Source organism: Gobio gobio (assembly GCF_949357685.1).
Source record: "Gobio gobio genome assembly, chromosome: 2".
Lineage (NCBI taxonomy): Eukaryota > Metazoa > Chordata > Actinopteri > Cypriniformes > Gobionidae > Gobio > Gobio gobio.
Window position 1 is genome coordinate 40,082,429 of NC_137098.1, and position 17,324 is coordinate 40,099,752.

General features: G+C 37.1%; 2 protein-coding genes across 13 annotated transcripts in view; both read right to left on the reverse strand.

Annotated features, from left to right (window-relative positions):
- ncapg2 (non-SMC condensin II complex, subunit G2) overlaps positions 1 to 8,662 on the reverse strand; it is a 40,203-nt gene extending 31,541 nt beyond the window's left edge. For 2 of the 4 annotated variants that reach the window (XM_079801149.1, XM_079801148.1), the window contains exons 1-8: positions 8,587 to 8,662; positions 8,231 to 8,321; positions 7,343 to 7,531; positions 6,823 to 6,937; positions 5,853 to 6,010; positions 5,595 to 5,729; positions 5,406 to 5,500; positions 5,012 to 5,168 (exon numbers count right to left, since the gene is read on the reverse strand). In XM_079801149.1, coding sequence (XP_079657275.1) covers positions 5,012 to 5,168; positions 5,406 to 5,500; positions 5,595 to 5,729; positions 5,853 to 6,010; positions 6,823 to 6,937; positions 7,343 to 7,531; positions 8,231 to 8,308 — 927 coding nt within the window. In that variant the 5' untranslated portion in view covers positions 8,309 to 8,321; positions 8,587 to 8,662. Of the gene's footprint in view, positions 1 to 5,011; positions 5,169 to 5,405; positions 5,501 to 5,594; positions 5,730 to 5,852; positions 6,011 to 6,822; positions 6,938 to 7,342; positions 7,532 to 8,230 lie in introns of all 4 variants that reach the window. The other 2 variants (XM_079801151.1, XM_079801150.1) reach the window with 1 other exon arrangement.
- Positions 8,663 to 9,275: 613 nt separating this feature from the next.
- esyt2b (extended synaptotagmin-like protein 2b) overlaps positions 9,276 to 17,324 on the reverse strand; it is a 79,261-nt gene continuing 71,212 nt past the window's right edge. For 4 of the 9 annotated variants that reach the window (XM_079801192.1, XM_079801191.1, XM_079801190.1 and 1 more), the window contains 3 exons: positions 10,854 to 10,959; positions 10,715 to 10,764; positions 9,276 to 10,635 (listed from right to left, as the gene is read on the reverse strand). In XM_079801192.1, the coding sequence (XP_079657318.1) occupies positions 10,590 to 10,635; positions 10,715 to 10,764; positions 10,854 to 10,959 (202 nt within the window). In that variant the 3' untranslated portion in view covers positions 9,276 to 10,589. Of the gene's footprint in view, positions 10,636 to 10,714; positions 10,765 to 10,853; positions 11,021 to 17,324 lie in introns of those variants that run through there. The other 5 variants (XR_013815331.1, XR_013815332.1, XR_013815333.1 and 2 more) reach the window with 4 other exon arrangements.

Sequence of the window (17,324 nt, forward strand, 5' to 3'; positions counted from 1 at the left end):
TTTGAAAATTGTAGCTACTGTTGCTTGTACAAGTCAATTTAACACCAAACCCTGTAAAGTTCAACGCTCTAAATCAGTGCAATGTTATTCATATTTGTAATTTTGTACATTTAAATTAGAGATGCACCGATTGATCGGCCAGGGATCGGAATTGGCAGATTTTCTGCATGATCGGCCTGATCGGTGATCGGCCGATCAGTCTCGCGTGTCTCCGATTTTGAGTCGATCCGTCTACATGCGGCTGTGAGCACGAGTGTGGCCGCGACGTTGATGTCATGAACGAACGAAATGACTTAAAAAAAGATTTGTTCATTTTGCTGAACGAGATTCAAAGATCCGAGTCAGTAAATTAATCCGAACTTCCCACTACTATTTTGGCCTAGCATTTGGCTTACAATTGCCGCCTCCCCCATGTTGGAGATGTCAAATGATTTGACATAAAGTTTGCAAATAGCTTTCTTTGTACATTTTAAATCTTTGGCTAACCAGGCTTTATATTTAGGATCGGCAAACCAGCCCTCGGAAAACGTGCATTTTCCCATTTTGTTTGCCGTGAAATCCACACTCAAATGTAAAAATCAAGCACAACGTTCCAGGTGTTTTTAGTCAACAGTTTGAGGTAGGGGCTTTGTGATGGCAACTGCCGCCTAACAATGTAACAACCAATCACTGCAGACCTAAACTCCAGCAGATCAAGTGTAAAAACGATCGGCAGCGCTGGCAGACTGATCCAAGCGCCATGAAAAAAAAACAATTGTATATATTTATTATATACATTTAGAAATTCTTAATTTTATTTTTAGAAAACGAAATAGGGACAATAGTCTGGAAACATAAATATTTTTCCATACTCTGATTAATTTTTTTCCATACTTTTCCAGACCTGGAAATTACTCAAATCAAATTCCATTCTTTTCCATACTTTTCCAAACCCCGTAGGAACCCTGAAATCCACAACACAATTTGTCGGCTGCAAACCTGCAACTCTCTCTGCAACTACACAAACTTAGTGCCGGTCACATTGAAAGTTACCTAGCAGGGGGCTACTTTCAGGCGCTGTAATATCATTGCGCTGCTGCAGCCATGGTACTGCCGCGAAGATCCGCGACTATTACGCAGGAATGAGAAAGTAGTTCCTAGCCATATAGGTGTAGAAAATCGCAACTTTTAATTTTCAGTTGGTCTTAGCACACGATGTAACTGTAGAAGAGTCAAGTTTTAAATAGGAAAAATATTGAAAGTGTCTTTGGTAATTTTTTTAATGAGATGCTAATGGACTGTTTAGAATCAATGATGTATGCTAAGCTATGCTAAAAGTTCTACCGCCAGATACAAAGATTGGCCGAATGGATTCAAAAACGGTAAAACTCAACTATTTAACTCTAGGGGACTTGTAAAATGAGCCCATTTTCAAAAAAGTGGAGTGTTCCTTTAATACAGTGTGAGCCGAACGAGAGTCGCAGCACAAACTAGCAGCAGGAGTCAGATTTCATTCATCACGAGAGCGAGGTGCTGAATGACAAGATGACGGCGGAAAATTTGGTTTCAAAGCAAAATGTAAAAGAGCCTATTTAAGTAAGTTTGTCATTGTACTGTTCTGTTGTTGTTTTTCATCAAGAATAATAGGCTAATGAACCCACCATTCAGGCAACCCGCCTCCAAATTGGCGCTAATACTAAACCGAAAGTAAAATGCGCACGGACACACTGTCATTCATTCACGGCCACACAGTGCACAAGCATTTATGGCCACACTGTCATTCACGGTTACAATACCATTCAAAAGCAAGGACTTAATTTATCAAATGGTGACAGCAAAGACATTTAAAATGATTTCCACAAAAATATTACGTAGCACAACTGTTTTCAACATTGATAATAATAATAATAATAAAAATAATAATAATAAATGTTTCTTGAGAATGATGTTTCTTGAGAATATTAGAATGATTTTTGAAGGATCACTTGACACTGGACTAATGATGCTTAAAAAAAAACAAATATCGCCATCCCATCGCATGTATTTTTTCCCTCTTTACCACCTCGCTTTTAATCGAGTAGGAATTTTACGAATTAGAGGCAATTCAGGGGCGGCAAATGCTTGATTGGGGGGTTCATTATTCTTCTTTTTAATGAAAAACACAACAAAACAAATTAGCTTGTATTAAACATAGAACTTATTTGATCATTAACTTATTAGTTTGCTTATTTAATTACTTCGTTTATATATGAGAATCATTTTCTATTTTGTGAGCAAAGGTGGAGTTTATTAATAAATCAGGTTATTTTCAGGTAGTGAGGTAAAAACATAGCCCAATCATTCGTAAATGACTCTGAGTATTCCATTTGTTAGGGTCTGGTGTGTGTGATGTTAAATAAAACATTAAAAACATAAGAGTATTTCAACATGTCAGCGGGACAATTACAGACACATATTATCCTCTCAATTATTCCCTAAAAGTGAAAAACTGTCTGAGCTTTTCTGTCACTGCATTAACGGCACACTCACATGACAACAACGAGTCTAAAGTTACCTCAACAAAAACTGTTAACGGTAGGCCTATATCTTAATTTACTGGCGTAATATTTTTCTTGTGGACCATACATTAATGACAGTGGATGAGAATCAATATATTGCTTGTTAAACTTTGTTTTTTTTAAGTCTGTGTTTGAAGCTCCTTTTTATTTTCACAGGTACCTCATTTTCATTGAGGAGTCCTCAATCCACATACATGCATGCCACACGTGTAATGGTGATTTTGTTATAAAATTAGGGAAGGCAAATTAATTGTAGGTCCTAATATTAAGGGGGTCATGAACTGGCTTTTTTATACTGTTGTCTGAGGTCAACTTATGACGTTTGCATGGTTTTTACATTCAAAAGCATCATAATGAATATAAGTAATAGGCTATTTTCTACCCTGGTTTTGAGCCTTGCTCCTGAAATGCTCAGTTTTTATGGAAAGGAATGTTATTTCACTATTTAAGACAGATAATTAGGCGATCTTCTTCTTCAGTTAAGGCAGCGTTTCACTGCACTCTGACGTCACAGGGAAGAACATTCGCAGATTGATCATTTGCTGAGCCAGCTGTCAATAAAAGCTTTTCTTTGACAAATTTTCAGCTATGAAATTTACAGGATATTCTTATAATACCATGACCTTTTATATATCAAATACTAAAGGGAAAGTTGACTCCTTTAATTGAATAATATTAATACTAGCCATATAATAATAATAATAATAATTTAATACATTAATGGCGAAACAAGCCAATTGTCGTCTTGATAATATAATCTAATCTCAATATTTCTGGCTATAGTCTATCATCTATCGTCTACGATACCATCATCTATCGGCACAACCCTACTTAAATCAGGGTTCTTGCAGGTTTCAGAAAGTCAAATTTAAGACCTTTTTAAGACATTTTAAGACCATAAAGATTGAAATTTAAGACCTATACGACGCATTACCAAAATTATTTAAATCAAAGAAATAATAAAAAAAGCAATAAAGCAATGACATTAGTAACCCTCCACAGCCAACAACGTGCCAAATGCCCAAAAACTTAGGCCCAAAATGAAAATAGGCTAAAACAAACTTGACCTCAAATAGAATAGATTACAAAACAGCATATTAATAGCCTAATAGAGATTGAACAGGGGATGCACTAAGGAGATCGGATAAACTAGGGATGCACGATTTGGGGAAGATATCTAATTGCGATTATTCTGGTTAAAATGCAAATGTTTTTTTTTTTTGTTTTTTTTTTACAAATGAAAAGTGTATGCATATAACATTTTATATATTAATGTTTATATATTAACAAGACTAATAATAATGATTATATTCAATAAATACAAATATTTAACAAAATTAGAAATACTACTATTACAATAACATTTTAATTATTAAAAAATTTAAAATAAAGTATTTAAGAATAAATATAACAATATAATAATAATACTAATAAAATAACATTTATATTTTACAGAAAACTTATTTTACAAAAAAAACCCTGCTGGGTTACCTGTTAATATGCAGACAGCCAATGACTAAAAACATTAGAAAGGTCTAAAGGTTTATTGTAAAAAATAAAATAAAAAAATAAAGAAATTCTGTGCTTTTTATCTGTGATATAAATTTCTTAAAGTCTATGTACTTAATATGAAATATGAGCCTCTTATGCATCCACTGTGGGGGAAAAACTGTACATTGGAGAAAAACATATGGGTTGTCATATAAATTTATTTAGAGAGAAGTATTATTTTTCATATTTGTTACCCAAACTTTCATTCATACTGTAAGCCAGAGGGCGCCCTCGAGCAGAAACTCCACATTAGCCTCAGAGAAGTAATCCTTAGCCCTAATGTGAAGCTAGCGATGTAGGATAAACTGAAGATAGAAACGCTTTGACTGATGAAACGAAGACAATAAACACGACTGCATCAAGCTATGGTGTATTTATTTGAGTTCTTCAAGCCTTCACTATTGTCATAATAATAAGGTATGCAGTGCTGATTGAGTGCAGACTTTATCACTGTTTAGAATAATATAAAACAATGCATGTCTGCCTCATTCTGTCCAGAAAAAATACAACGTTATTAAATGTAGACGTATTTTGCGGGCAGGTAATTGCATTTATCACGGGATTTGTAGTTTTATCACCGAATACGTGTACCAACACCCCCAGAAAGAACTACAACACCCCGAACGAACGCACTGAGGGCGGCGCAGCAAACACTCTAGAGCTCCGCTTTCGCGATTCGATACTTTTTTGCTACAGTGTAACGTTAATAACTTTCTGCAGCCAGCATTTCTGGAAATGAACGAGGATAACACTTTTTTTAAGACCTAACTAAATTAAATTTAAGACCTCGGGTGAAAATCTGGCCGTTTTTAAGACATTTTAAGGCCTTAAATTTAAAAAATAAAATTTTAGACATTTTAAGACTTTTTAAGACCCCGCGGGAACCCTGTTAAATGTAATTAAGTGGAAATGTGGTTTCTGACCTGTCTGACTTTGCTGTGTACAGGTGAGTTTCTGTGCAGCAACAGAGTGTGCTGCATCAAGTCCTGGATGCAGGTGGACTCAATCTCCTCCAGAGAAGGACCTGACGCCTTCCTCCATGCTCTGAAGTAAATCTCAGCCACGTGAACAGACAGAGTTCTGCAGGTGTAGCAAAAAGAAAGAATGACCACAAAGTTCAAAGGAAATAGCAGATCAAACAAAAACATTGTACAGTCTACTTGAAAGACTTAAAAAAGGCTGAGTCAGCACTCAACACACTAATATTGTTTGTCTGATAAATATGTGTAGGTTTTTATAGAACTGTCACATTTAAAAAAAGTTACTGAGTGCTCTTTTTAGCATTATAAAACAAGAGGTCATGAGTGTATGAAATACTTTGGGAAAAACGGCAGCTGATTCTTAATAGTTTCATGAATCATCCGAATGAAGTTGTCATTCCAAGAAAAAAGGAAGGCAAGGAACCGTTTCCCCTGAAAAATGAGCAATAAACAGAGTTATATAAAAGGATCTCCCGTAGAAAATAATGTTTCAAACTCATGAGCCCACAAACACATATACACAAACCTCTTCTTGTTTGATATGAGAGGGCCTGAAGAAGCATTGGAGCAGAGGATCAATGACCTGCTGACCTCTTTCAGATGCAAAGTCCACACTGAGAAGCACCTCTCGGAGAGTACAGAGCCTTCTGAGCTCACTGACCTGGAAACATACACAAAGAGCATCTACAATACAAGAAAAAAATTGATCCATCAAATGATACACCTGTTAATATAATAATTTAATATCTGTCTGTTTATAATGCATATAAAGCAATTCTAGTACCGGTTTCTCAAGCGTAACAGTGTTCTCCAAACAGACAAGGAAAGCAGTCCAACCAAGCTCCTCTTTCCCTTTTAGATCCTGCCTCCACCAGCATTCAAACAGCCAATGAATAGCCTGCTGGAGGGGTGTGTGTGACAGCGGCAAAGCACTCTCTATACCTGGAGAAAAAGACGACGTGGGAGGAAATAAATTCTATATCAATTTAAGAAAAATATTTTGAATTATGAAAGCCCCATAACAATTGGATCCGCACCAAAACAATCGCTCCAAGACCGCCTGAACGAGGAGCGGTTGCCTTGAGGTGTGAAACCAAATGGTATTGTAATTCATAATGGAAACTCTGCTATATAAATAGCAATAGTCTTTGATTTTGTGAGTACATTAGTTATCACAGTTGAAAACCAAAAGAGCTTGTTAATCATCTAGATGGATGACGCAGAGGAAACGAAACCAATAAGAGGAAAGTTGTACTCGCATTTGTGACTTGCATAAACACATTTTAATATACTTGGAAAGGTTGCCTAGTGAAAGCGAACCGAATCAAGAAGAAACTACAACATTGTAACAAATTAAGTCCCTGTTTCAGAACAAAACAAATAATCAACAGGTGTAAAAACGCACCAAATCAGCATAATTTCTGAAGGATTTTGTGACACTAAAGACTGGAGTAATGATGCTGAAAATTCAGCTTTACCATCATTTTAAAATAGAGAACAGTTATTTTAAACTGCAATGATATTTAATAAATGCAGCATTGGGGAGCATTTCTTGCAAAAACATTAAAAAACACATCTACATTATATATGATTGAGTGTATTTACAAATATTTTATAAAATTATTGCTAAGCAGCATCTACAAATAGTTGTATGATATATTAAATCAAGTATTCTGCTGTACAGAAAAAGAGAAAATCAATAAAAGGTCAACACTTTTACAAGATGCTTAAAGAGTTACATTATAAGTACTTACAGTTTAGCATCTGGGCACAGTTGAGAAGAGAGGTATAAGTGTCATTTTCCTGCAAAATGTCTACAGAGACCGTAGACACAATGGTGACACCCTCTATTACTGCCATGGTTTGTATCTGAAAGGAAACATGAACAATAAACTGCCTGTCATTTTGTGTTACTGTGATTTTGGCAAGTAAGGCAAGTTCCCTGGTTGACATATTTTGTTGATCCTGGAACAACATTCCTGTCTGAAAATTTTGTCCTAAACCCACCCATAACTTATCCCTAAAATCAGAGGGAAATGATAGGTGAATAACACTGATGTAGAAGCACCTAACCCTGGTTGTAAGCCTAAACTTGACATAAACTGTAAACTTGTCCCTCAAATCTGATTGGTTGAGTGGAATATTTTTCAAAGATCAACAAAGGTGTTGATCCAGGAACATGTTGTACTTGGTGAAATCCCGTTCACCGTCATTTTGAGATGTTCCCAAAAGGCTCTTGGTTGTCTGTCTCTTTCGAAACATTAGCAGTCTGACCTGTTCCTCAGAAATCTCCACGTCCATGTCGCCCGCATCCTCCTCAGCCCCCGTGATCCAGCGCTCTGGAGGGTGAGCAGTGAGGCTGTGCTGCAGTAACTTCAGCTGTCTCTCCCACAGCTCCTGCCTCTGACTCCTCTGCAGCTCCACCAAAACCTCTGCCAGGTCAAACGGATCTGCTCCATCCTTCTGCAACACGAACAGCAGTGAACACCACAACCTTCTAAATAATAAACACTGGCGTTTCACAGCTCTTTCTGGTAGTTCTGAAGACTCACTAATGTAGACTTTCCTTCTATATTCTAAAATACATTTATATTCTAATTTTATATATACTATAGCCTAATATTGAGCAATGTTGCTGGACAATGTTGGCGTCAACGGGCAACAAGGTGAGACACAGGGCCCACGACCGATCTAAAGTATCCAAATAGAAATTTGTAACCCATTCTTGATGAGAAAAGTGCCCAAGCAACATTGCTCAAAAGGTTGCCCTGTATAAATCACCTTAGTCTTTATATGTAAGAAATATCAGCATCATTAATCAAAATATAAGGTCTCGTTTTTTTTTGTTTTTTTTACAGTTTAAACATGTATCCAATGTAATTTACATAAAGTACATTAAATAATGTACAATCCCTCGTAAATAAAATAAAAAGTGCAATTCGGATACTTTTAAAAATAGTACTTATTACAAAATAATATCCTGTAAAATAATATTCTTAGGTCTACACTTGTTCCCACATTTTAGTAGGACTAAAGTACATTTTTATATGTTATTTCATAATTACTTCTTTATTGTAAAGTGACAACTAAAAGCGTAAAGTGTAACTGTTGCTATTATTAGGTCATTCACATGTAATCTGTGCCACTGCAAACATGACTCACGTGTAATCCGATGAAGTTCAGAAAATCCTGGACGTGCTCGTGATGGACCGAGTCCAGAAACTGCTTTCGTTTCGACATTTCGCAGACAAATCTATCAGACAGAAAAGAAACACGGGTACTACAAACCGCGCGTAACACTATTTTTTTAACTGTATATTAATATCACTACCCTAACGTTACCCGTGCACAGGGCGAGGTTACAGTTACAGTTATGTGCGCAATAGCACAAGTGTCAATGTGCAGTATCTTCCTCATACAAGCCAAGTCAAACTGACGACAGGAAAAGCTTTTGTTTTGTATATGCACAGCATTATTATCTACTGTACTGTGAATAATAATTTTCCGTCAGCTCAAACCTGTCAGTTCGTTTACATGCAGTAGATCTTCAGAGAGCGGCGCTCCGTCCGTTTCAATATTTCCCCGCTCAAAGTTAAAGAAGCGTCATGACGTCAGGCGTAATGTTTCGTCCTCGTCGTGCTGATGTGACCGACAGCGCCATCTGCCGTAGTGGAGATGAACGCCGGTCTTAATGTAATGGATTTCAGCGCGATCTTCATTTCTATGCTAAAATCGTATATATCTTCTGTATAAAGAGTTATAATTCTCAAAACGCTTCAGACGCCGACTAACGTTATTATTTTACAACATCAGCTGATTTCATTTTCTAACGTTACTCTAAAATCTACAACAGCTAACGTCCACCAGGTGGCGTCAAAAGCACGTTGTATATAAAGCGAGCTATGCAATAAAAGGCTCAAAGGCAAAGGGTGTCTCAATCAGCTCCCTAGTTCAGTAGTCAGGGCACTGATCAGGGAGTCAGCCCATTGCCTTATGTCCTTATCAGTGCCATGACTACTGAACCAGGGAGCTGATTGAGACGCGTGCAAAGAATCGTCTGAAATATATTAATATAAAAATTAACAAACTTTAATCTGTTCTCTCTATTTTGCAATTAAAAGCCTTAAAGCCTAAGAAACTGCCATCAAAATGTATAGTTATTAGAAAATATTGCACTTCCACGTTCAATAATGAATCTAAAAAGGGCCAAAATATCGAGCATTATCTTTTATTAGGTTGCTTCAATACCTTCCACACAACCTTGTTAAAACACCATGAAAAAAAAGTATGAAGAGAGACTTGGGGGTTGCACACCCAGAGTGATAAAAGGGTACATTTACAGTTACAGCATACAAAAATAAGATGATTTCTGTAAGATGATATCAAAACTGGGCAGAAAAACCCACAAGGATGCACACTTCTGAAATAGTCTCTGACATGATATGAGACTGGGCAAATACTCAAAGTTTTTTTATTTTTTTTTGATGAGCACACAAAAAAGTTAAGAGTTCAGTGTGATTCAAATTGAATTTCATATTTCAATGATATCATGCATAGAGAAGAATAAGGCTGGAAATCACACCAACAGCCAATTCACAGTCTTTAAACAATCCATGAGCAAAACACTTTGTAACCAAGCTATAATCTACTTACAAACGTAACATAGTATATACAGTATTTTGCTTAACCTGATAAAACTCTTGCAAACAAAATAGGTATCAAACATTAATGTACAGGCTTTTCATGTTGTGCTGTTCAACAGGAAACAGTGAAATACTTTTAAAATAAAGTATTATCAATGGATCATTTATGAAGAGTTGAACATAACTTAGAATTTCCTTTACCATATCTGGTAGAAAAAAAAAACAGCAGCATAAAATCCAGGGGGAAAAAATAATTGTTCATACATACATATATACACATACAAACATATGTAGTGTTTTTCTTTTGTAAATGTGACCATTTAGCTACGTCTTTGGCCATGTGTTTTGTGTAATATACTGCCTCAAACAAATATAAATGCTGTAGTAACATGTCTGCCTTTCCAGTGATTATAATAGTTGCCAAAATGTAGAATTAAAAATGTAGTACTAAACCCAGAAGTCAAAAAGTTTCAGAATATTAACTTAAATACAATAAATAAGAGTCTACTGATTAATCTAAATTATTTTTTTGTTTCCACTGTTGTTTCATAGTTAATTAACTTGTGGGTAACCATTTTTATCTACAGAAGAAAAATGTGTGCTAACTAAATTTAACTAAAGGGTAAAACAAAAACAAGAGGACAAAACAAAAAGGATTGAATCCTTTGAGAAAGTGAGGGTAAAAGCAGGTCAATTTCAGCTTTGGTGAGAATTAGAGAGACACTTTATAGGCCAGTGTAAATCCCAGGAGAACTAGCCTGGTTTAGTTAGTCCAACGCTGCTCTTCTGCTACTAAAGATTCTACGTTATCCTGTGCGGGCTGTGACATGTCCTAGTTATCCACAGTTTCATTCTTTCCTGCCTTCTTGCACGGACCACTATGTCTGAATTATCTTCTTCGATCCATCCTCAGTCAGATGATACCTGAGAGAAAAAAGAAGGCTTTATAATAAAGCAAAAGCACATGTACAGGAGTGACAGTATGAATGAATGAGAATCACACCATTGAGTCCATCCTTTAGAAATGTCTTCACTTGCCAAGTCCACAAGTGCCTGTAACAAAGACAAATTATAAACCTCCATAAAAATCCAATGCTCAACAGAATGAGAAGTAAGACTAGTGAATGTGTCAGGGTTTTTACCTTGCCCAGTAGTACTTTGTGTTTGGACAGCAGTCCTCCTCCATTCTTCACAGCAACATCAAGCGTCCTCCTGTGCAGTTCCACTACAGACACACTGAACTCAAAGCTGACAAAAGCAACAAAACACGAGACTGTTATTGGTTAGTATGATACCTGACTGATCTGCACTTTAATATGCACATACAACACATACAATGCACATGCAACAACACAAAAAGAACATTTCTCAGAAACATATTATATTACGGTATAAAGTCTTGGTTGACTTGGTTTGGAGGGTAAAACAGTTAGCTAACTCTGTTCAGTAGAAGCTATGCAGTGGATTTAACATGTAAGTGAATGTCATGCAAATGCATACAGCAAGATAAACAATAGATACGAGTTTGAATTTGGTGGGTCCTCTTCTGATTTGACTGCAATTTCAATGAGTTAAAGTCACTGCATCTGTAACTGTATTACTATTACAGTAATATTACTATTACTAATAGTAAATACTATTAAAGCTGCGAGCAGCGATGACGGGCCCAAGCCGGTGGCACCGCCACCCCGGTGGCATCAGCTTAACTGTGCACGGCAGGCAATAGGCATTTAAAATGGGAAAACATAAAAGGACTATGTCAAAGTCATCTGAATTCACCACATTAACTGCAGCAGTTGGTGCTGCTATGACCACAAACCACAACAGCCACATCTATGAGATCAATTAAATTTATATGAATTTCATGTCAGATTATGTCAAAGGTCAAATTGGAATGAGTTCAGAATACCATTCGAATGCTGATGTTGTTTTATTCTAACACTTCTCTTCATGTGTTTTTGAGCTACCTTAGCTACCGTTTGTGCACCAATCTTATGCACCATAAAACATGCTTTCATTTCAATATGGGTGGTCCAATAAATTTCTTTTAATAAAAAATGTATAAATGGAGCCAAATCACAGAAACTGCAAAGATGATTTTAATATCAGTGTCAGGTAAGAGTAAGATGCGTGTCTACATTTTATGGAAGTTTATTATAAATAGCCACTTTTATAAAATCATGTGAAATTTATGTTTTAATACATTTATATTATATCAGTAAATAATTAATTTAAAGACATGTGCATCATACGTGATCTTGGCAAACACATCACATGACGTTTTTATTTCAAGTGATAGTTATTTGTGATAGCCTATATGAAAGGGTTAAATTATGATCAAGAGAGAAAGTCACACACACACACACACACACACACACACACACACACACACACACACACACACACACACACACACACACACACACACACACACAAACACAATGATAGAGTGAGAGTGAGGGGGAGGGTAAGGACTGAGAGAAAGGCACACACACAAACTCACAGGGTGAGAGAGAGACCCCCCCCCCCCCCCACACACACACAGATAGAGAGGGGGAAGGGGAAAGACAGGCAGATGGCATTCCATAGACTTAATGGTTTGTATACTGTACATTCTATCCCCCTACACTACCCCTAAGCCTACATATCGCACACACACACACACACATACACACACACACACACACACACACACACACACACACACTACCCCTAAACCTACCATCACAGAAAACATTCTGCATTTTTACATTTTTATTAAAAAATTGTTTAATATGCTGTTAAAGCTATTTTGATTTACGGGGACACATGAAATGTCTTCATAAACCATGATTATGTTGTAATAAACACCCCTCCACCTATATATGTTATATATATATTATGTTATATATACCATGATTATATCCCAAAATAATAAATGTTATATTTACCCATGGCCTTCCCTGTTATACAGAAATGTAATAGTTATCAAACCTTCCTTAACTGCATAAATAATAAATTAAATATAGATGAATCATCATTAAAGCTACAATTTTCTCTATTCCCGTTGTTCTTTGATGAACATTAATGACAGGCATCATCAGTGCTCCTGTCACTTTAAGAACAACCGCGGATCTCACGCGCGGTCCCGCGCATCTCATTTTCTCACAACTCTTTAAAGTTCATTTAAGACGTTATTTAACTAATTTAAGACTCTAATATGAGAATACTCAAAATCCTCTGTGTTATTGTTTGTTCAAGAGCAAAAGAGAACTCGATGTGAGCAGGAAACTGACGCGAGTCTATCTATGCGTCGAGTGTGTGTGTGTGTGTGTGTGTGTGTGTGTGTGTGTGTGTGTGTGTGTCAGTGTCCCTTGATTAGCTGACATGAGACGCATCCACACAGATAGGACACTGACAGACACACACACACACACACACACACACACACACACACACACACACACACACACACACACACACACACACACACACACACACACACACACAGCATACCAGCATAGCCATACAGTTTAAGTTCACCTACACTTTATATTAATAAAAAGGTTTACAGTGCAAATACTGTTGTTGCATATACTGTGCATAAAATTTGAAAACATTTGCAAAAAACACCACTGTATCATTAATTTTTTTTTAAACCTTTAAGTAACCATTTTTTAAACATCTATAAACATTACTTTTACATAGATAGACGGACCAGATATTCCTAACACTTTGGGAATACTTAAGGGTTACTAGTTGTTTTGTAAACTGTCTATAAACATTATCTGGATGGTTATTATAAAGTTGCAAGCGATGACTATAATACCTTGTTAAATAGTTAATAAACAGTACCAGTAAAACGTGGGCAGTACCAGTAAAACATGTAAACAGTACCAGTCAAACATGTGGGTTGTCCTGATACTGTACTTCAAAATGTAACAGTGTAAAAATTGCCACAGAATAAAGTAATTGTTCAAGATCTATTGGTAACTCATAAAAATAATGTCATATTTGCATAAACTGTCACTACCGTATATATCCCGACACTAGCACATTAAGATAAGCTATGAAAAAAATCATGTTCCTCTGCCTCTTTCTGGTTAAATAATGTTTATAATAATTGTTAATATAGCATGCTATATTAACTATTCCAGGTTATTTATGCATAGCATAAATAATAGTTAGTAGAGCATGCTATGCCACTTTCATCAAAACCTATTACAAAGCTATAGCAATCTCATGTTATTCCGTCTTTTCGAAAAAAAAGTTGCACTAACTGTTCGTTACAAGCAGCATTTGCCGTCAGGCAGGTAACGATAGCTAACATAAACATATTTTTGCTAGCCTACCTGCTGCAAACTTACACTTTTTTTGTACAAGACAAGTAGAGCTATTTTATCCAGTGTAATTTATCACATACCACTATCTTGTTTTTTCTTATCCTCCTCTTCCTTTCTCTATTTTCTTTTCTGGCTTCCTGAAGCATAAAATTCCGCTTAAAATCCGAAGATTTTGTATTTTGCCGCAGCAGAGATCGCGTGGTTGGCTGGCTGCTGTCAGCGACTTCTGAGAGGGGCCCCTTAAGGGGGATCCCGATAACAGTGTCATTGCACTTTACTGCATTGACTATCAATGGGGCGCTCACACAGTTTGTCGTTTCATTTTATTCTTAACCTGTCGCTGTCTTGGGGCCCCAGGCCAGCTCGAGGCCCCAAGCAATTGCTTGGTTTGCCTGCCTTGTCGCGACGGGCCTGCACACACACACACACACACACACACACACACACACACACACACACACACACACACACACACACACACACACACACACACACACACACACACACACACACACACACACACACACACACACACACACACACACACACACACACACACACACACAGAAAGAGAGTTTAAAAAATAACACAACACTGCCACCCTTTAGTGAGGGGAGGGCAGACAGAGAATAAATATTCAGAAGAAATATATTAAATAAAATAAATATATTGATCTGAAAAATAGTATGATTATTTTAAAGCTATTTGGTTACATTTTAATAAAACATTGTTTTAGTATGTTTTTAAACACACACACATACACGTTGTAATACCAGTTTAATACCCATGTCATTATACAAATTTGTGTCCTCATAAATCACAAACAAGAGAGAGAGAGAGAGAGAGAGAGAAACAAGTTTTTTTTTATCCTGCTTCAAAACTAATACAATGCTGCCATCTTGTGTTCATTGAGGGGAGAGCAGCAGACAGAGAATTTCTGTTCCCCTTTTTTGTCCTTATTTAATCCCTCGCCATGGAAACACCGTTTGAGATATCCAATATCCGTTCACATTTTAGCATCTTCAGTATCTTTGTTTCATGTTGACCGAGTTTGGTGGAGATTGAATAAAACGCCTACGAGGAGAACGTAAAAACTCAGACCCCGATTTAACCAAAAATTTACCTTCAAACCAAAATATCTGACTTCCTGTTGGTCGGAGCTAATGACTGTAAATTAGAAAGTTGTCCGGCTCAATGAGGTCAATATATATACTGAGTTTGGTGATTGTAGATGAAACTAAGCCCTTCACTTTTGTCAAAAGGTGGCGCTAGAGAGCCCCTCATCCCCGCCCGTTTCTGAGGCTTTGTCCATGTGTACTGACTGACATCTCTGATGTGTGTGTTGAGTTTCAAGCAGTTTCAAGCAATTTCAAGCATGCTAAGAGCCTCAGAACAGCCAAAAGATTATTAAACTTTGACACGTTGCCATGGCAACAGTATTTGAAATTTCAGGAATCCATTTCATACGTCTCTATCTCTCATGTTTTCACATTATACTGATGAAGTTTGAAGTAAATGGGGTGAAAATAAGATGGTGATTCAAAGCATTTTTGAAAGTGACACACTTCCTGCTGCCAGTTGGTGGCGCTATAACTTTGACTCACAAAAGTCATATCCATGTGATCGGCCTCTTACAACAAACACACAGCTGAAGTTTCATCCAAATCAGTCAATGTTTGCACAAGTTATAACACACTTCCTGTTTCCCTTTTCTCGCCATAAATTCGTTGCTTCGCCACGGCCACACCATTTTAGATATCAAAAATCCGCTCGCAATTTAGCATCCTGGATATGTTCTCTTCATGCTGACCGAGTTTGGCGATGATCGAAACAATGGCCTCGGAGGAGTATATTAAATTCCAGAGCATGGGTTTTCCGAACAACCGATTATAGCTCACTTCCTGTTGGGCTGACGCATAACTATGAGCACGAAAGTTGTTTGGCCCGATGAGGTCTATATGTGTACCGAGTTTCATACATGTACGTGCAAGTGTGTTTGATATATGGACCAAGTTTTCAGACCCCACTTAAGGGGGCGCTGTCGAGCCCCCCTGCCACGCCCGGGTACCAGCTTCAGCCCGGCTCTGATGGCCGCGCATTCCGACGCCTGTGCGAAGTTTCAAGAGTTTTCGAGCATGTTAAGTGCCCCAAAAGTACCCGAGAAGTCAAAAAAAAAAAAAAAAAAAAAAAAAAAAAAAAAAACAAAGAATAATCTGAGGAAGAACAATAGGGCTCTGCGCCCTTTCAGGGCTTGGGCCCTAATAATAAGAAACAGAGGAAGAACAATAGGGCTCTGCGCCCTTTGGGCTTGGGCCCTAATAATAATAATAATAATTAAAGCTGCGAGCAGCGATGACGGGCCCAAGCCGGTGGCACCGCCACCCCGGTGGCATCAGTTTAACTGTGCACGGCAGGCAATAGGCATTTAAAATGGGAAAACATAAAAGGACTATGTCAAAGTCATCTGAATTCACCACATTAACTGCAGCAGTTGGTGCTGCTATGACCACAAACCACAACAGCCACATCTATGAGATCAATTAAATTTATATGAATTTCATGTCAGATTATGTCAAAGGTCAAATTGGAATGAGTTCAGAATACCATTCGAATGCTGATGTTGTTTTATTCTAACACTTCTCTTCATGTGTTTTTGAGCTACCTTAGCTACCGTTTGTGCACCAATCTTATGCACCATAAAACATGCTTTCATTTCAATATGGGTGGTCCAATAAATTTCTTTTAATAAAAAATGTATAAATGGAGCCAAATCACAGAAACTGCAAAGATGATTTTAATATCAGTGTCAGGTAAGAGTAAGATGCGTGTCTACATTTTATGGAAGTTTATTATAAATAGCCACTTTTATAAAATCATGTGAAATTTATGTTTTAATACATTTATATTATATCAGTAAATAATTAATTTAAAGACATGTGCATCATACGTGATCTTGGCAAACACATCACATGACGTTTTTATTTCAAGTGATAGTTATTTGTGATAGCCTATATGAAAGGGTTAAATTATGATCAAGAGAGAAAGTCACACACACACACACACACACACACACACACACACACACACACACACACACACACACACACACACACACACACACACACACACACACAAACACAATGATAGAGTGAGAGTGAGGGGGAGGGTAAGGACTGAGAGAAAGGCACACACACAAACTCACAGGGTGAGAGAGAGACCCCCCCCCCCACACACACACACACACACACACACAGATAGAGAGGGGGAAGGGGAAAGACAGGCAGATGGCAT